The sequence below is a fragment of the Taeniopygia guttata genome, chromosome 4 (genome assembly GCF_048771995.1).
Source record: "Taeniopygia guttata chromosome 4, bTaeGut7.mat, whole genome shotgun sequence".
In the NCBI taxonomy this organism is placed as follows: Eukaryota; Metazoa; Chordata; class Aves; order Passeriformes; family Estrildidae; genus Taeniopygia; species Taeniopygia guttata.
Genome location: NC_133028.1, coordinates 62741971 through 62763402, shown reverse-complemented (window position 1 = coordinate 62763402; position 21432 = coordinate 62741971). Strand labels below are relative to the sequence as shown.

Below are 21432 nucleotides of genomic sequence, written 5' to 3'. Positions count from 1 at the left end.
TGCCAGAGTACACCCAGGAGAGCTCCCAGTCTGTGCTGGCCACTCCACAGCTGCTGTATGCCATAGGAAGCACAAAGCTGGGAGTTCTGCTTAAGTCACAGCCCTGACATTTCCACTCTACTCTGACCTGTGCTGCCCAGAAGCCAGAGCCCTCTCTGGCACAATGCTTGCCAAGTAGCTGGGAAGCAGAGCAGGCAAGCTCCAGACAGGTGAGTGGATAATAAGGCATAAGGGTTCTGTTGCTCTTTATTCACCTTTCCCAGGCCAGCTGCAGTGGGAAACAATGCAGGATTGCTGCAACAATGCTGTATTGCTGTGCATGGTTTGAGCATTGGAGCTTTTACTGAAAGGCAGAAAGTTCTTTCCTCAGGCTGCTTTCTCTTGAAGGGCTGCACTGGTGTCTGTGGTTTTCCCTCTCCCTGACCCCCAGTCATTGCCAAGCTGAGGCCTTTTTCAGTGGTCCATTAGCACAAAAGTCCCAGGCTTTCAGTACATCTGACACACTGTCCATCTCCAGCCAAAGCAGGTTTCTGCAAGTGTGCCTGCAGGTGACACCCATGTCCCTTTCAGCACTTTCAGCACTTGGAAAACAGCCCACCCCTTATGTAACCTGAGTAGAGGATTTTTTTTTTTTTTTAATTTTTTTTTGGTATCAGTTTTCACTCCTATCTGCACCTTGGGAAGGACTGGGGATGCAATTCCTCATGCTGTTTGCAAGCCAGTGCAGGAATGGGTGAGTGCAAAGGGAAATTTCTAGAGCAGCACAGCTGGTGACTTCTCTTGTGTCACGGTGAGAAATCTCCGACATCTCCCACTGACACCCAGAGCTTCAGCCACTTCAGACACACAAGCTTTTTGGTACATAGAGTTTCCCCATTGTGTTGTCTTTTACCTGGGGAATGTGAGCAGGTGCTTGGGGAAATACAGAAATTATTCTCCTTGATCCTGGACTAGCAACCCCCATGGAGTCAGATGAATAAAGTGAATACATCTTCACTGACCACATACACTAAATTTTACTCTACAACCATGTGCATTGTATAGTTTCTGATACACATGGTAACTGTTCCAGAAATGTCTGCAAAGGCTTGAAATATTTCTGTTCTATGCATGTGTCTGTGAGAACAGTGAAGTTGTCTTCAAGTAATGGGACTAGTTTCACATGATATGAAGGGTTTAAAAGTTACTCTCCCAAAAAGATAACTTAAAATTGCTCTTCCATCTGTAAGACTGCAAGGGTTTGTAACCCTAATCTACTGCATTCTCCTGCCATAGACAAATCCTCTAGGCGCACATGCCCCTGGCCACTTAACAATACAAAATTCCCACATATTTAGTTTTGTTTTAGCCATCTGTGATAAGGGCACACTGCAAATAACCTCGATCCAGTGTAGCTGTTCCAGAGTCTGGAACACAGAAATCCTGGTTGAGATGGATTAGCGGTCAGACTGCAGGTATAGAGGCCAAATTTATCTCATGGATAGTGCTACTACATTAGTGAGATTATAGCTGAGGTTCCTCAGTTCTTCACCTGTTCCATGACTGGTTAAAAAACCATTTAATATGACAACAAATATTTCATACTATTTCCATCTGCCAGAGGTATACAGACCACAGAAAGCCATGGTATGTGCAGTAATCTCCCGTGCACTGTGACAATACCAAAAAAAGGTCCTGTGCTATTAAATGGGTAAGGAGGGGAAGCAGAGAGATAAAAGCTGCATGAGGGGAAACAGGAGGCAAACTTAAGCAGGAAACTTAGACAGAGAAAAAGAAAAATGGCTTATGGAGTAAAGGGAGAGAGAAAAGAAGCAGACAAATAATATAGGACACATTAAAAGCAAAAAACAACAGAAAAAAAATTCTCTCCAACCCGCTGGATTCAGAGGGGAAGGAATACACACTAGAAAAATAATTCCCTGGAAGGTGCATGTTGGGCAGTCTCAGAAATCTTGCTTTCTCTAGGCAATACCATGTACAAAAAATGAATTTAAAATTCAGATTTTTTGGGGATGTTTACTCTTCAAGGAATGTCATGTCACAAAACAAGAAGTCACCTTAGGACAGACCTTACACTCTCTAAGTAGACACTTTCAACATTTTTTTCTTTCTCTTTTATAAATACATTGACTTTTCCCCAGTTTCTCCAAACAGCATATGCAAACAAAAGGCATCTTACAGGTTTACCTGTTTTTCAAACCAGATTTTAACCAGAAGTGAGAGATCTGACAGAACAGATTCTACAGAATCTGAGTGCTAGCATGAGCCAAAGACAAAGCTTCTGCAGTGAGTAATCAGCTTTAATACTGCCCAAGTGTGAAACAGAATGAAAAGGAGACAGAGGAAACATGATTTTGTGACAGTACTGCTAAACTTTGGCTTGCTTTCCTAAGAGATACCTGAGCCTCTCTAGGCAGCTCCTCTCCTGCTGTAGAGGAAGAGCTGCTAACAAGCTCCCACCGGGTGTAAATGAGGAAGCACCTCTTTGGAAGATGTGTTGCCACAGAATGGGTGGTTTTGTCCCAATGTGTAAGATATGCTTGCAGGCTAATGCATACAAAATGTTCCTCTCACACATGAAAAAGGGGCTGAGTGTGAGTGGGAGGACTCCAGAATGCAACAAGAGAACAAAGAACACAGGGACCAACAGATCGGTTCCTCTCCTTATTAACAGATTTTGTTGTCGCAGACAGCACTAAGCTGGTGAACATTAACATAAAGAGGGCAAGCTTCCTATTGCCCATGAGGAATGACATCTTTGCTGAGAGAGCAGAAGCCACATTCTTTAGCAAATTAGATGCATCAGCTGGGATTTGGCAGAACCTCCTGAGCCAAGGACTCCAAATCTGCACTTAACCACTTACTTGGACAGTCTTTCAAGAGATATTAACTGTTCCTACTATGGACACGCACACACACATTGCAACATTAGGAAATCTTTCTGGAGGGAACACACATACCAATAACATAATGCTTCTAGGTAGCATAAGGCTTGAATATTTAGAAATGTTTTGGAAAGCATCAGAAATAGGATCCACATGGATAAAATGGAAGACAAAATAAGAAGTCAGAAGTGAGAGGTACACCTTGCTGCTGATCTGGAACATCCTAGCCATCCAGGGAATACAGACTGACCATCAGAGAGCACTCCTTCACACAGACACAGGTTAGGTAGATGTTGAGCTCAGAGCTTTGAATGGATTCTGACACTGGTCCTGGTATCACTGCCCTGGGATCAGGTGGCCAAGCCCTCTGCTGAGGCACAACCAGACTGTAAGTCATATTGCTTTAGAGAAGGGATAAAAAAACTCCTGGTAATATGTGTCCAAAAAGCTATACTAGCCACAAAGGAGTATGTAAACACAAGTTTTAAAAGGGCTGTTGGGTTCCACATGTAACCCCAGAAAATACAGTGACATTCAGAATACTTCTGAGCTACAGTCACGAAGCGCAGTAAAGAAATGTGAGCAAAAATGAGCCTCTAAAGATGGGACTATTACTTTTCCTTTGAAAATACGAGCATTACTTGGTCCTAAGTTCCTAGCTGGAACATTAGTCAGCACTTAATGATGTTCTCCTCAAGCAAAAGAGCTGGGATATATCCTCCTGGGACAAACAAACTTTCAGTGCCACCAAAATGTTCTTGGTGGGGCAGGGGGGTGGAGGGAGGACATTTAAGGAACACAGGGTAGGGGATTTTCTCTTTCTGGCAGTGCTTAGTCTCCCAGACTCTCTCTGTGTCTTTCTTCCTCCTCTGCCATTCTTGCACCTTGTGGAGCAGCACAGATAATTGTTGACACTCCAATTGTGGAATTTCTGTTTTTCAGACCTCTTCACAGTGCTACCCAAAATGAAGCTGTTACTGTGTAATCTTTAATTGGCTGCAAGACCTCTGAGGTGGGCACTGCCTCTTCTGACAGGTGGTTCTGACACCCTCCACAAAGCCTCACCAGAGTAGAAATACCTTGATTTTCTTCCCTCACAACACTGAGGTTTTTTTTAACAGCTTGATCAGGTGCACAGGACTGCCTGAAGGAGCAGCTGGAAAAGGATTGCCATGTATTCCCCCATTCACAAAGGAGCCCATTTCCCCCTTACACTGGTAACTGGTGATGGGTACGTGGGGAGAGGAAGCCTGCAGTTTGCCCTGTTCCCTAGGCTGGCTCTTTATGTCACCAGCCCTTCTGACCTGCCCTCCACAAAAGCCAATGCCATTCCCAGCAAACAGGAAAGACGAGGTGATACAGGAGACAGCATAGGAGGATGTGTACAGCACAGTGAGTCAGAGAACAGTCCTCTGGAGGGGAGGAGGAGCCCATGCTGACTTTTCATAATTTTCTCCCCAAGCAGAGAAGTCACCTACACATTAAAAAAAAAAAAAAAAAAAAAAAAAAGAAAGAAGACGGAAGAAGATTGAAGAAAAATAAAGAGAAAAACAAGATAGAGATTGCTTTTAAGATAATCACAACCTAGTTCAAAGTAGTATTTTGAATATATAACCTTTATCCTTATTGATTGATTATTTGGTAAGTTTTCTTTGCTGCAAGCTCCTTAACAGAGAGAAATCAGAGCAGAGGGAGGACACAGAGAAAGACATGGAGGTCCCTGGCAGAGCAAGCTAGGTGATCACTGTGGAGCAGAAACTGCATGAAACCTACTCAGCTGAGTTAAGCAGCAAAGACATTCCATCCTTCATGCAGTAAAGAGAGCACAGGGGAGGATACTGCTTGTGCAAGAATAACTCCCATTGCAAGAATATTTCTATATGTACAATTAAAATCTTCTTGAAATACTACTGAAAAAACAAAATTTCAAGTTTGCTTGGAATTAAATCTCAGCTTGTATGTGCCCCTGTTATGGAGGGAGATGGAAAAAGAGATGGAAAGAGTTAAGTTTTAATCCAGTCTCTTGTTCCCTTTACAAAGGGTGGGAAAGACAATGACACTATGCTTAAATTGAAAAATAAACTCCCAGACTACCCAGAAAAGGCTTTCCTAGCAAAGGCGTTTGCTAACAATTTGTTTCCTAAAGAACACAACAGTCAAAAGGCAATTTTAAATCTAATGTCAGCAGAGATACATGAAATGACACTGAGGCTTGGAAATGCTGCTGAGGGTGGAAATACAGCCTGAAAGGAGATAGTTTGTTTCATCTCTTTTAATCAGTACAGAGAACAGTAAGGGCCCCCAATCTCAATAATCTCAAATTCATTGTTATACTCCTGATGAAGGCTAATCACTGATTTATGCATTTATATTCAGATCTTTAGAAATTATAAGGACAGCTCCACCCACCCCCATTTAGATGGTTATTCTGTGGATATAAGATAGGTCTGAGTGTGTTCAGATCCAAAACAGTGCCAGAGAAAATGGGTGGACAACTTGGGCAACTTCAAAGCCTTCCCTTGGGCTTTCCAGCAAAGCCTATTCTCTTCCAAAATGAATTGCAAGACTTGCCTGACTCCCACTACCAGCAAGGGAAAGTTGACCCTTGGCTAGTATGAGACCTGGAAGATTGGGCAGAGAAGGGAGATACTCCCTGTCCCTCTGAAAAAGAGATGAAGTAGAGAAATCTTCTTGGCTCTGGATATGTACTGTTAAATCTGGCCAGGACCTGCTGCTGATTTTATCACTGCTGCAAGTACAAGGCCCCATAATTCCACTGCACTCACAGCCTTCTTGCTTGTGACAGATGAAGGAAATTTGGTACACATTGAGCAATTACTTCACCTGTGTATTCAGTATGGACTGTAACTTGGAAACAATGTCATTTCATTTTGTGATGTGCATTTTCTAAAAGGACTATGTGACACCATAGAAATACAAACACAACCAAAGGGGAGCTTCCAAGAAAGAAGTCTGGAGTTGCACCAGAACCTTGAGGGTACAGTTGGGTAAAAGAACAGGTTGGATTGAAATGGGGGCATGGAAAATTCCTAGTATTACATTATCTTATCATTATAAGATTCATAATTTCAGATGTTTTCCCTTCACTTTAATATTCTGAAGCCAAAAGTGGAATGACGAATCAAATCTGTACTCTAAAAAGCAAACTCCTGCCCCAAAAGGATACAGAACAGCTGGAAGTCAAGAATCCTCGGAGTTCAGAAAACAGGGAGATAACTACTACCTTATCCCCAATATGTATTAATTTTATAAGCTAATGATTTTAAAGCAATTTTAGAATTCCTGAATATTTCCAACTAGCAGTGTTGTGAGGCTTGACTTTTGTTTTAGGCTTTCAGACTTCTATATTTATGAATTTAAACAGAGGAATACACATTCCTGTAAAATTAAGGTCTGATTAATGTTTTTGAGATATTGAGAAGCAAATTGGCAAACCCAGGATTTGTAGAAAGGAAATGAATAAATACAGGGGCAATAAGAATTCTAAGTGTCTACACTCCAGGAAAAGGTAAAGCTAAGGACACATATGGAGTTACAAAATTTACACAAGGACAAATCTAAAACTCAAATATTATCTAAGTGCAAGCTATGATTCAATCTACATCATGAGATCCCAGATTGGAGAAAAAGGAATCAGAGCAAACCAAACCAAAATGCTCAGACAAGTGCTCTGTGAGTTCTGGCAACCAGTAGTGAGGTATTAAAGGCTAAATAGACAAAGTACTCTCAAGGATAGGAACCTTACTCTTTGTCTTTGGAATAAGCCTTTTCTCAAAGCAAAAATGGAAACAAACAAAATCTAACTTATGACCTGAACTCACTGTCTACATGAAAACAGGGCGGTTTATTGGTTTGCAATAAACACAGAGAGTTACAAAGGCAAGTGGACAATAAGAAATTTGTTATGGCTGGTATGGCTGGAAGCAGGTAGAATGGGTCATGAGATTGGAAAGCTAAAACTGATGATGCTAACTTGCACTTTCAGGAAAAAATGGCACAAAAACCCAGCAGGAAAGGGTAGCACTCTATGCAAAAATATGCTGCTACTGGCTATAGACATTTCAAGGCTACAGTGCTTCACAACTGCAGTTGTAATGAATAAAACTGAAAGACTTGATTGGCACACATTAAATCATTAAACTATTGGACCTTGCTAAATAACAGGACACACTGTTCTTTACATAGAAATCTAGATAATGTTGTAAGGAAAAGTGTAAAGAAAAGAAGTAAAATAGAGGACATTTAATATACACTTTACTTCGTGAAGTCAGTAATACCAATTAACTGCTTCTAAACATAACATAGGACATTTTCTTTACAGATATGAATAATACAGACTATAAGTCTTCAAGAAACTTGACAAGAAGAAAATCACACAACAATGTATTTTTCTAACTCTTAAACAAATGGAGAAGTTTCTATAAATCAAAGAGTTACCATTACAACTGTGTTTTATAAAGTGGAAGAGACCAGTTATTCTGACACACTCTCTGGCAAAGCAGTGGAACAACTGCTTTCAGCTCTCTACCAGCAATAACTCGGAGGATTTAACAGTGAATACCGGTCAGCATGGTTTCGAGACAGTAGGTTTCACCAAAGATTTTCATAGAATCATAGGGTTATTTAGGCTGGAAAAGACCTCTAAAATCACTGAGTTCAGCCTTTAACCCAACACTGCTAAGTCCACCACTAAACCACTGCCCTTAGTGCATGTCTTCTAAATACCTCCAAGGGTGGTGAATCAACGACTTGCCTGGGCAGTCTGATCCCATTTCCTTAAAACAGGATGAGTGCTTTAGTTGGGGCATGGGACAAATGCTTTTATACTTTGATTTTGCAAGGTCTAGGCTGGGAAAAAAACTTGAAGAAAAAAAACAGTGCCAAATGAAATGAACAAAGTTTGTGTTACAAAAGTACACACCCAGAGGTCACAAAATGAGGAATCACCAACAAAATAGGTTTTGAGGATTATGCCATGGAGATTTCATCCAAATGCTATCCAACCCTTGTTTCTAGTGATTTATGCTAACATGGCCTTCTTTACAACACAATGGGCAGATGACAGCAGGCATGGTAAGAAGGCTAGGCTATGTTCCCAAATTGCCTGGTAAGATGGTCAGAATCCATCTGAGCATGTTTTGTTAACCCATCTGTCCTTAAAAGTCTACCTGAGACTGATTTCCAGCGAACACATTTGGACTTCTGTAAAAGGCAGGCACAGCATCTAAAGTCCAAGTCAAAGCTTTTGTGGAAAGCAGTGTCTACAAGTCAAACATAGCACAGACAGGCAATCATTATAGCTCTATAGGCTGCTCAGCAAGTGATCCTCACTATCTCCTTCATTATTTCCATTCCAACCTGTCTCTCCTAAAATCTGGTAAGACAGTTGTTTCTCTGTCACACTTCCATGTAGTGAATACAAGTCTTTCTTCTTTACTTCCAAGTAGGCTTTTGAAAAAGGCCGAATTCCAGAGCATCAACAATCTATTTGTCTTACTAGCTCAAAGATAACCTTCAAAAAAGTGTAAAATCTCTTTTACCATTTTGAAGAGAAACACACCCTTTCACTTCTAAAGGACAATGATGATTATGTTTTGGAAATGTTCTCAGGACACAGGTCTCCCTTTACCTTTGGCATGCAAAACCAGACTGAGCAGATGATGCATCTTGAATGAATAAGATTAAAACAAAGGACAGATAATGAAATATAAATATATTCTTGCAGGTGTCATTTCTCTCCTTCATTCACATCCCTACAATTTTAAACAAAATAACTAGTGGTTTCACTAGGAAATAATTGCAGCATTCTCACAGTCCCTTGCAGGCAAATAGCTGCAGTCTAGTTTTACTTTTCTTACACCCACAGAGAATTCTGTTTTGTTTTGGCCTCTCATTACTTTCCCTCACACACTTGGCTCCGAACATCAAATTTTGCCCCAGCTATTCAGCAGCTCTTCCTTTCGGTTGCTTTTTTCCCCTTACCATTATGCATTCATATAGAACAGCTGGAACCAAGAAAAAGCACAACTAATTATTCCTAAATTTCCCAAAGAAAATGTTTTTACTTTTCCTCAGTTTGAAATTTTGGGTTGAGGAACAAGAGAAAAATTGCCTCCCATAAAACCTTGCATACATCTCAAAAACTTAATGGAACATTTTAGCTTAAACAACAGTGTATTTGAGAAAGAGGTGGTTCAGGTTTTCTTCCTTTTATTTCTAAAATCATATAAAAAGTCTAAACAAAGCCACTGTTCCATCTTGGTGGGGAACTGATTTCTTTTATTATGACATGAGAACCAGAAGAGAAGAGGACCTCTACCCCTCAAATACCAAGAAAGTTACCAGCCCTGTGAAAATCTACTTGCTGGATTAGCCTATGAACACCAGCTAAGCAAGAATGGAAGAAGCACACAGAAAAAGCAAGAGCAAAAAAGGGCAACACCTGCCACACAGTCACAAACTAACAATTTGGTTTAGGGCAGATCAGGGTACATGGAGCAAGGTAGAGAGCAGGGAATTCTAAGTGTGAGTCTGACCAAGTGGAGAACAGTTACGTATGAGCTAATATTAGTAGGAAAGAGTCTTGATAAGTTAGACAAGTCAGGATCCACCATGACTTTTGTTGGATATAGGTGGGTCAGGATCTGCCTATGGTTTTAACACTCAGTTTCAGAAAAAAATCCCATCAAAATTACCTTCAGGCCACCTCTGGAAAAATCCCTGACTCAAAAATCCAAACCAGTATATGCTTTGAGTAAAAATACCCCAACCAGTGCTCCTGTGAAGAGAAACAAGGTATAAAACAAGATATAGGACTAAATGGTTCAGGGCACATGGATCGTTCAGCAAGAGCATGTGGAGGGCTACAGTGCCAGTATCAGTCTTGAACCTCCACAGCAAAACAAAGGACTAATACATCTGACAAGCAGAGTCTCAATACCCTCAGTGCAAAGATCCTTTAGAGAAGTCCTCCTTCTATTGGATACTGCTAGCTAGGCTGCTGATTTAGCACTCTGCCTGTCCAACCACTCACACAAATAGTGAGAGGAAAGGCTTCTTCTCTTTACAAGAGTAGGCAGTGCTGCTCAGCGTGCCCAGGACACAAGGCCAAAGCACTGACACATTAATCAGAGTCATGGACAGCTGACCTCCACAGAGCATTTGCAAAGCCCCAGCTGGGCTGAAAACAATGGTGTGCCTCACTAAAATACACTCGACAACTGAAGCAATGTGTTCATATAAGAATGCTACTTATTGCAACAGAAGTACCTCAGGCACAAACGGGTATTAATTAGTGTCCGTACACATGCACAGAATTAAACCATACCTAAATTTTACAGCAGCACACAGAAAACAAGCCAAGGCACTTATGTACATGTCAGATGATCTCTAATCAGCTTTTGGTTCTTGAATATGCCTTTGTAAGAGTAACTTGACAGAAGTATATGGTCACTGCTAATAGGTATACTCTTTTTCTCCTTAAATATAATTTGTTAAATAATTGTGATTATTTAACAGAAACGTACACTTTTACAAATCTCTGTCAAACCCCAAAACTACAATGAAAATAAAAACTATAAACTGACAGAAAGATAAATTCACTATACATTCAGAAATTTATTTCAAACTGAAGAGTGCAATATTCTTATTTTTCATCTGTGACTATCAGCATGTAGTAAGTTGTAGAATCAGATAATCTGCATCAGTCTGTGTTTAATTTAACAATATCAACATTTTTACCCCTTTTGCAAAAACAGTAAGTTCCATTAAGCACATCTCGCAATAATAAGCGCATTTTCCACAGGAAAATGCTTTTCAAGGAAGCAGGAGACAAAGAAGGAAGAAATACATCACAGTTAAAAACTTATTACTTCAACCTTTCATATCAAAATAAATCCCTTCAGTGTAGGCAAGTGAGTTCCACAAGTAGTAAAGGGACCTTTTGATGTCTACACAAAAGCAAGAAGTCCCTCATCCTGCATGGATCAATAAATGTGAGTTGCACATAATATATAATAAAGTATGGCTCTGCCTTAAGTTTCTTCTTTGTACGTCACAGAAATGACTTAATATTTGGACGTGTTTATGGAAGAATGTCTAGTTCTATCCAAATACCTAGTTTTTCCTACATTAAAAAAAATTAAGGAAAGAGGAACTGAATGAGATTAGATATATCAAATATATGGAACCTTGGCTACCCATTCATATTGTGGAATTGCAGAGAGATACTAACATTAATTTCTTGACTTATGAATTGGAGGAGATGGCATTAACTCTATCACACAGGCAGTTCATCCTCTCAGCTGTTTGATGGGTCTTTGAGTTCAGCAGATTTAACAAAAGCAAAAGAAAGAAACGACAAACCATTAGGCAGCATGACCAAGCATCCTCTGCCTCTTAGTTACAAACTTATAAATCTGTAGCTACAATTACAGTCTGAGTTCTATGTCATTATTGCAGTATTTCTCTAGATAAACCTTCCCCAAAAGAAGAGGCTTTACATCACCTATGTCTAATAAAATAGGCAAGCAGAATTAATATAAAAATACGAACCTTTGTGCTGTCACCATACATCCTGAACCAAAACCAGGAGGCAGATAAACATTTCTTATTGTTTTGCAATTAATTTTAAATAACATGTGATGTGCTCTGACCTGATGAAGCTCCTCTTTCTCCTTATTGGTTGATCCCCAAACTCCATAAGCTTGAAGGAATGACAAAATGTGCTGTATTTCTACATGCATTACAGTGTGAGTCACAGTTAAACCATGCTCAGAACGAAGTATTCCTTGTAGGTGGTGTGGAAACAGCTAATTTGGTGAAAAGCTATTATGCTAAAATGATCAACCAACAATTCTGTTAGTGTATTATACACTATTAGTGTATATCAGACTTCTTTATGTGTTTTGGTGGCACATAACTTCTGTGAAGGCATCACTTACTTTGGAAATTGATTAGTAACCTTAATCCATTTTTAAACTCTCCATACAATATTTAGAAAATTTGTTCTTGAACCTTTCCATGACACCAGCGGGGAGATCTTTACAGGGGCTGCACAACTAAGAACACCCTGCTGACCCAGAAGGCGAAAGGGCATTGATGTAACCACTATTCCAACTGGTTATTAACTCATTACAAAGCATTCCCTAAGCCTGGCAACTGCTGCACCAGAGCTTAGCATGAATACATATGAGACAGTGATGCCAGTGATGCTAAGCCAACATGGCTTTAGCCTCTTTCTGAAAGACAACATACTTGGGGTTGCTAAAGACTGCTTGAAAGTCCCAGAATAAACCGCCTCATCTCACCATCATAGTCCAAACACCACTTAAAGCATCCCGTTGTTCTTACTTTTTCCAGTGAAAACCAAAGGCAATTGGCACCCAAAATGTTCTTCCTTTGCTCCCAGAGCCAAAAAGCCAAAAATGCTGTTTAAATCTGGCTTGATCTCTACCCAAAGAAGAAGGGACCAACTGCTCCATCATTTTGTTACAATGCTAACTACACTCTGGAAATTAAGCCATGCAGTGGTTTGGGATCCACAACCACCAAGTCTTGCATTATGAAAAAAAAGCAAATAAATCCTCCAAGGAAGAGTGACTTCTGACCCAAAATTTCCCAGAATTACCCTTAAGCACTCATCAGAAGAGGCACAGAGAAAGAGCAGTGAATTAAGAACATATCTAAAGTGTAATGCAACATAATTTCAGTTGTTTCTTAAAATAATCAGGTTCCAATACCACGTGAAAAAACACCAAGCATCTGCAATGACATTCCATGCTTTCCAGGAGAAGGAAGGGGTGAATGGAGGAGACTGGACAAAGAGGTGTCAGCCTCTGTATTGGCCGATACAAGAGGCCTATTGTACAATTTGTATCGGCCTCCTGTCGCCCACGTGCTGTGCACTCACCACTTACCTGACCGAGGGCAGGGAGTGTTGTGTATGCCATGGGCTGATTCATCATTCCTTTCTGCTTCATGATGAGCATGCGTTTCTGCTCCTCGCTCAGGTGTGCCACTTGAGCTGGCATCTGCGTCTGCTGGGACTGCTGCTGCTGCTGGATGTATGGCATCATGGTGTTCTTCCCGGGATTTGCCATTGCTGGGGTCATCATCTGATTCAGCTCAGTATTGAAATGGGTCAGAGGTTTAGTGTTGCCATAAGAAAGCATGTTGGGCTGTTTGCCCAAGGAGTTTGTGACCAAATTATTTGGCTGTTGACTGATCATGTTCACGTGATTTTGAGGGAGGTAGTTATTAATTGTGGTCTTCTGGGAATTGTTTGCCATAGGAGGCACTATAGGGTTTTGGTTGTTAAAGGCTTGAGAATACATCATCGGACTATTTGGTTTGTCTGCACTGAAGGGTCCTCCGTAGGGACTAGATGGAGGCCCCCCCGGTGACCAGCTTGATGGCTGATTTGGATGCTGTTGCTGCTTCTGCTGCATGAGCTTGGCTCTCTGCTGCTGCTGGGCTGCCATCTGCTTGAGCTGCTCAGCTGGGGACAGGTCAGCACTAGGCAGGGTCACTGGCCCAGGCCCTGATCCTACCACGGCTGATGCTGGGTTCATCAGGAAGCCATTTCCAGAGCGCACTTGTGTCTGTCCGGGAGTGTGGCTCTGGCTGGGAGTCTGAGGGGACTGGACAACACAGTTTGCTGGTGATCCAGCAGGGACTGGGGCCAGAGGTGCACTGGATGCAGAAGCAATGCTGGAGCCTGAGGACATGTTGGAAAATGGAGGACCAGAAGAAGATGGTCTGACCTGGGGAGACCCTAATGGGACATGAGCAAATGGGGAATGGGATGGATCACTTTTTACACTCGCACTCTCCTGAGTCTCTGTGGCAGGCCTGGGAAATTCAGGCTCCTTCTTCTCTTCAAAGTCTTCATTGAACAAATCCTGTATATCATCTTCTGGGACGGTGTTTGCCAGCTCATCTATGAGCTCCTGCCACTCCTGATCATTTAGGTTAATGTCTGAGAAGAGCTTGTTCTGATTTGAAAGAGATGTTTCAGAAGTGTCTATGCAGTTGGAGTCATCCAGAGGCTCTTGCTTTAGTTCCTTGCTGTGTAGGACGTTAAAACTATCATCCAGCTCATTGCAGCCGTTAACAGGGAGCTTTATCTCAGAAAGCCCACCATTTTCACCCAAGTCTTCTAGACCACTTCTGTGAGTTCTACTGTTCTGCAGGAGCAGAGGAGCCTTCATGTCAAGCTGCTGAAGAGGAGAAACAGCAGGCAAAGGCAAATTAATGGGCAAGCTGTTGATTGCCTCAATGCCTGGCACGTCCTTGCGTGTCCGCTTGCTGGTTGGAGAAAAGTTCCCATCACAAACTCCATTCTGCTGCTCTCCATTGAGAGGTGAACGTGCGCCTTCCAACTTCCTTTTGACTGTCTCTTGAAGCTTAAAGAAAACAAGAGGAAAGAAAAAAATTAACCATTTGCAGATGCAAAATAAGTGCTCATGGGCACTATGACAAGATACTCCTCATCAAGCCAGTTTTAAAACTTATTAGGAAGTTTCTCTGATTTCATCCTTATGCCTTAATCAAATTGAAAACACAGTCTAAAAACCCCAAACAACCAAACACTTCTCCCTGTCCCAAAGCAAACCTTCCCTTGATTAGGAAAGCAGAACTGTAAAATATGTATGTGCTTTCCAAGCTGAGTCTGTGCTAACTTCCAAGAAATTTAGGGAGCAAGTTGACTAGTTCAACATTTTAGTGCCTAATACAGGGATGAGATTTAAACAGTGTGCCTAACACAGTGAGAAGACTTAAAATGGAACAAAAAAAGAGAACAAAAAAAGATTCCTTTCTTAGGAATCACTAAAATTTACTAATCACTCTGAATTTTTTTTTGTTGCAAGTTTCTAGAAGCTTCTTTAAAAAATAACTGCAATATAATTGATTGACTACTTATATTGAAATGTGTTGTTGACACAAAAGTTACATAGTTTCATTTGATTAGCCCTATATTCTTGGCTAACACATTGAGAATCACTTTTAAGGGAGAAAAAAAAAATCCACTCTAGAAACTAGAAGGTGCTTTGCATAACGTTAACTCAATCAAATAATTAAAAAAAGGAAACCAGCTATGTGCTAAGAGCTAACATAAACCATAAATGGCTAACAGAAATAATAGCAAGTCTACAGAAAAGCAAATATGTTTTAGAATTTTATAAGAAATTTATAAAAGAATTTTATAAAAAATAATGTATTAACATCAGCTTTAAGTCAGGTTATAGAAGCATAGCAAAGAACTGTAGCAAGCAGCAGTCCTCCCCACTCACACCCAAGTGGAGTCCTTTACTTATGTACGAGGCTAATAAAAGCATCTCTCTTCAGCTAAGGCCAGAAACAATAGTGGGGAGGGGAGGAAGTAAAGAGGTCACAGCTCTAGCAAACGCCTTCAGGACACACTTGCATCCTTGATACTAGAACAATGGAAGACCAAATACTGGAAGATTTTATCAGTCTTTAAAGTATTCTTACTGGTAGGAAAGTCCCAGATATGCAACTCCCACCCCTTCCCTAACCTAGAGGTCCTCAACCTTCTTTCTTCTCATAATCCAGATCCCATTTATTTCCCCCATCCCAGAGGGCTGGTTCCCCTTTCATCCCATGTGTAAGACACTTTCCTAGGTTTTGGAGGGAGTGGTTCTGGGAAGGCTGTGCCCTCCTCCTGCCCCTCAGGCCAGCCTGGCCTCTTTCAGCACACAATGCAGAGGGATGTGGCCAGCACAGGTATTGCTGCAGCACAGCCGAGCATGCATGGGACTCCAAGCTACTGTGAGGCTGCTCTTCAGAGAACCAAGCAGAAAGGCAAGGCTATGAGTCTAAGCAGACCATCAACTCCTTGATTTGCACTGGAGCAGAACAGCTTTTTAATGTGGGAAAATAATTAAAATGTGAATAAGAGTCCCGAGTGGGTCACTGTTGGCGTAAGTGACAGAGACTTTGCTGCCTGTTCCACCTTGCACCAAACCAGTGTGTGCCAAGCCTCCCACAGGCAGAAATTCCTCCACCTTCTGGCTTCTGTGCCACATAGACCAGCTGATCTGTAACCACAGCCTCTGCCCCATGGCTGGTCTCCTTCTCTGGTGTTTGGTCTTAAAACCCTGAATTTGGAGAGTTGTGGATGTTCGTCTTGGAGATGAGAAAGTTCAGGGCAGACCTTTATAGCATCTTCCAGTACCCAAAGGGCCCACAAGAGAGCTGGAGAAGGACTTTCTACAAGTGATGGGGTAATGGATTTAAACTGACAGAGGGTGGGTTTAGATTAGATATTAGTAAGAAATTCTTCCCTGTGAGGATGATGAAGTGTGGGCACAGGTTGCCCAGAGAAGCTGTCCCATCCCTGGAAGAGTTCAAGGCCATGCTGGATGAGCTGGATCAGGCTCCGAGCAACCTGGTCTAGTGGAAGCTGTCCCTGCCCATGGCAAGGGGGTTGGAATTAGATTGTTTTTAAGGTCCCTTTCAACCCTTCCTAAATTCTGTGAATTTATGCCCATGCAGCTCTGTAGCAGCTGTCCATACCCTGAGTCTCTCCCTTCCCCAGTTTCTGGAGATGAGGGAACAGGCATGGCCAGTGGTTTGCACCAAGAAGTTCCTCTCCCTGGGCTGCAGACTGTGATGGGGAATTAGCCTGCAGTAATGTGAGTGTCAAGACGGCTGTGGGCATGTTTTGGGCCTTGCTATCAAGTCCTTGCCACTCCATTCCCACTCCTCTCCCAAATGCAACAGCTCTTGCCCCCATGAGCTCCACAGATGCAGGTGGAAAAGCACACTGTGCCAGTCTCTCCTGGCACAGTTAAGTTTAGCAACCATAGCCTGCAGGAACCCACCAGACTGCAGAGCACAGAGCCCTGCAGGAGAGAATCGTCTCCTGTCCACACCTTCACATCTTTCTGTGCCACAGCAGCAGAGCTCTGCTAGCAAGAGGTGCTTGCCCAGAAGGGGGAATTGCCTCAATCTGTGCCAGTTAGCAGCCATGAGGAAAGGAAGCCCAGGACTGGTGTGAAGGATCAAAATCAGATCCCACAAGGGGACTTATGGTATGGCTCTCACCTCGGCTGCCTCCCTCCCCTACAACCCATGTTAAGCTGAACATCGGTGTGTGGCCTTACAGCTCCTTGCTGCTTTTTAAGTTGTGTATCTGCCTTGCTGCAGAATCCTACAGCTGACTTGATTCCACTGATCTTTATATAACCCTGGATCAGACTCTGGAGACAGGGAAGGATGGTACAGATAAGGTAATAGCACTGCTTCACAAGTACAACAGCACAGCTCCGGGGCAAGAAAAGAAAGAGCACACGCTGGCCTCAAGTGCAGGTGGTCAGTTGATCTAATAGGTTAAAATAGCATATTTAAATATTGCCCCTAATGGGCCACTCACACAATTTACAGCTGAAATTACTCATTTCAACTCCTAAGCCATCACACTGCAAAGTCGCTATTGCCACATCAGAAAAACATTCCCCAAACAGCAAGTGACTCAAGACCAAGCTCAACGGGAGTGACAGGCAAAACCAGGATTTGAAGAAATGCTCAAAATGTGTCATGGCCCTTTACCCCAAGTTCATATTGACCAAATGCTGGGCTAAAATAAGAACAGGACCTGGTGGTCTTCCCATCATGAAGTAAAGTTCCTATAAGGAAAAGATGGGAAAAAAGTTTGTCTTAATGACAAGACAGGGACTAGTGAGAGTGATTATCTCCTGAGGAATACAAATGAACTGATTCCATATGTTTTGCAAGTTTGAATGAATACTTTATTAAAATATTGGTAAGAGTGATATGCTTTTACATGGTTTCACACTTTCAGGTTTTTAAACATTTACCATTTTATCCTGAATCTATCATCTTATTTGTATATGAATGTTTACCAAAGAAATCCAAATTATCTAGTGGCAAATAGCCAGCCCTTAAAATATCAGTTCCTGAAGTTTCATCATGTGCGGGAACTTTGATGTCCCCCCTGTACAAACAGACAGTGAAAGTAAAAGCAGGCCCAGTATATAAATATTCATAATCATGTTTAATATGCATTATAACAAAAAGCAGCTGGACATGAAAACTATTTTCTATGAAATATGAAACCTACAGAAGTTGTGCCTCATTGCAAAAAGAAATTAAATTAAACCTATTCTAAGTTTGCACTTCCACATTGTTTTCCTCCAGAGACTTAAGGATCTGGGGGGTTAACAGGCACGTAAATTTTTATTTTCTTTGTTTGTTCATGAAAAAACTGTAGGTAGACAAAGACTTAACATGAAAGGTTTGTTTGAAGGCAACATGCTGGGTACAACCTTTGCAGGTGGGGAAGCCCCGTGATTCCAGCATTTTGGGGGAGCTGGGAGCCATTACAATAAATGCATCTCCTTTTTTGAGGTACAAAACAGAAATACTCGTATCAATTTACTATAATGAAAACTTTCCTTTTCATATCTTGATTTCATTCCCAATCACCATATTAACTCTTGAATGGTTTGGATATCCTACACTGAGCATACCCTGGCAAACAGTTTACCACAAGCAGGATTCCACAGTGTCTTAGACTAAAATCCCAGCACTTCTTCTTCCCTCTATAAAGACAATCCCTGAAGTACAACAGTACCTTTTAAAGTCCCCTCCCTCTCCTTCTTAGTACAAGTACACAGTTTGTGCATGTTTTACGCCATGTGTTATGAAGATATTAGCAGGAGTTGAAAGATTTATGTCTAGGAACAGAAGATTGTTGACACATAGAATAAAAATTAAAGGAAAATCAAAATCAAAGAAAAATATTGAAATAAAACAACCCACTTTCAGCTTCATAAGCTTTTAGCTTTATTCACCAAAAATATTTGGCTGATGAATCTCCATTTCACTTCAGTTTTATACCCCAAAGCACAAGAGAGTGAAGCAGGACGCTTGATTCTTTATATGCCTTTTTAAAAACTCCAGTTGAAGAGTGAGAAAAGGTCAGATTTTGGCAGGTTGACTTTTTAAATGACTTACAATTGGAGGAGAGGCAGGGGGACACAGTCTGTGCACGCAAACACAAACCAACCCAAATGGTCTAATCCAACCCATCCTGAAATCCTCGGCAGAGCTGCTCGGACATGCCGTGACAGACCCAACAGATAAACAAGAGTGTGTGGAGGCTGTCGGCGGGGTTTTCATCTGTGAGGAGAAGCTGCTCCGCTTCATCTCACCAGCAGCAATTCATTTTTCAAAAGAAACCAGACAGAGGTACTGTTGTTATAGCAACAGCCGAGCCACCCGGCAGCCCATCCTCCATCCCGGAGCTGCCTTTGGTGGGCGGCTGTTCCAGTCCTGCACGGCCAGGGACTGAGGCTGTGGCAGCAGAATATCCTCTCATTGCTCCTTTAAAAAAAAAAAACCAAAAAAAAACCCCCCCAAAAAAAAAAACCCAAAAAAAACCCCAAAAAAACCCCCCAAAAAAAAACAACACAAAAACCAGAGGGAAGTCGAGAGGCTAAATTCTCTCTACGACAGTAGAAGCTGCTCACAGGGTCTAACACAGGTCCACTTCTCCTCTGTGAGCCCCCAGAAAAGGAGGCTGATGTCACTTTTGCAGATGTTTCTGTGTACCAGCTCCATGTAGCCACTGACTTTCCTCTCCCTAGGGCAGCTCCAGCCCCTTCAATACAAGACAAGGGCAACAATTCTGAGAGGTTTTGTCCACTTGGCTGCCCAGCTCTGCTGGAATGTGCCCTGCTCTGGAGCTATCTTTGCTCCCTGTGGGAAAGCAGAGAAACTAGACAAAGCCCAAAGTCCATCTTACTCAGAGGATATTCATGTTTACAAAAACCAAGGGTTATTATCTTCTCCACGTGCTCTTCTGTGACTCATTCTGTTAAAAATTGATCTTTTCAGTTCTTCACGTGGTATCAGTCTGGCCCATCAGCCATCATGACCTTCAGCTCCTTTCCATCAAAAGAATTCAAGTCTTGGGCTTTCCTCTAGGGTTTCTACTCTCCCTTCCACCAGTGTGTCTGTTCCTGAGTTTGCCCCCACCCTTTCTTCTCCCTTCTCCTAGAGCTTCTATAGAAAGATCTTGATACTTCTTACCTCCAACAGGGAGTACTTACCACGAGCTCTGCCAAACACCACCCCAATTCAGCAGTCTCCAGCCTGTACCCTAAAGACTGAGTAAAGTTTGCTACTTAATTTCTTGTTCTGCACTTAAATCCTATCAACAATTCAGGAAGTGTCCCAGAGGTGGCTCTGAAGTGACACTAAGCAAGTGGATTTGACATGACAGCATCTAAGATCAGTAAGGAATAATCAGCATTGCCATTTGCATGCCAGAATTTCAGCTTCAACATTTGAAAGGATTTTTTGCATGCACCTCCTTGCTGTGTCACCTCTGACACTGCCATTAAAAAGTCAATGTTGCCAGAAGTGCCACTGCCTGAGGTACAGCCACATCTTGTAACCAGTGTTTTAAGTCCACCAGCTCCATAGGAGCTTCCCAATGACACTTGCAGTGTCCTGCAGAGGTGGAGCCTTTCAGAAACCTCTGCTGGAGCTGAACTCAGACGAGCAGCCAAGCAACATGAAGGTCAGCACTTCCCACAAATGAAAGTATTTCATGCATCCAACCACTCCCCTACTAGCTTAATTTCTTCATGCTGATGAAAGCATGGCACTGATGCCTGCTAACTCACTGGATGAAACTTGATGTAGCAACTCGATTTTGGAGCACAATGGCTAATTTAAAGCACATGCTGTGTTTCTCCAGGCTAGGCCTGGCTGCCCAGCTCTTATTGGCCAGGGCAATGTTTTATATATACAGGAAATTCACATATATTCTGAAATCTGTCTGAAGTTGGTAAAATCTCATCCTGCCAACCTTGCCTGTTCAACTCTGAAGGCTCATAGAATAACCTCTGCCTCAGGAAGGGGCTCAACCTTCTGCCCCTTACCCTGCAAAGGACTGCTGGGATCTCATCATCACCCTTGTTTTTGCCGTCAGTCACCAGAAGAACAAAATACCTCCCAGTAATGGTAAAATGATGATCAAGACACTGGGTAAAACTACAAGAGTTAGCAGAGGGGAAAACAATCCACTTCCTCACATTTTGGCTGATCAGACAGGAAAGGTTGCTCCCTGAAGAGTGATACTAGAGTCACGGTGACTCTTGGATGCAAAGCTGGCAGCACAGCCTGTCAGGTTCCCAGCCACCAGCAGGAGCTGGATCACACTGGGGGATCAAGCAGAGAACAGGGAAGAAGGGTAACAAAAAAAGGCACTGCATGAGAGCAAAATAGCAACAGCACTGGGGAAGTCAAACCAGGCAAATGCTGTGACTCCACCTGCCCTCAGTCAGCCAGGTAAGCATGCTGGTGTGTGCTAAAGCAGCTTGAAAAAAGCTGAGTGCAAAGACATTGCCCAGCAAGTTTAACTGAACTTTAGGGCACAAACTATTCATGGATGGAATGTTGTTATCACTGTCAATGAGCCTTCCTGCTCAAGTGTATGATCTACATGGTTTACTCCTCTTCAGATCTGTTT

General features: G+C 42.1%; 1 protein-coding gene across 4 annotated transcripts in view; it reads right to left on the bottom strand.

Moving 5' to 3' along the window:
* Positions 1-21432, bottom strand: part of MAML3 (mastermind like transcriptional coactivator 3) — a 243445-nt gene that overhangs the window by 72277 nt on the left and 149736 nt on the right. For all 4 annotated transcript variants that reach the window (XM_030271922.4, XM_030271921.4, XM_072928755.1 and 1 more), the window contains exon 2: positions 12824-14311. In XM_030271922.4, coding sequence (XP_030127782.4) covers positions 12824-14311 — 1488 coding nt within the window. The remainder of the gene's footprint in view (positions 1-12823; positions 14312-21432) is intronic.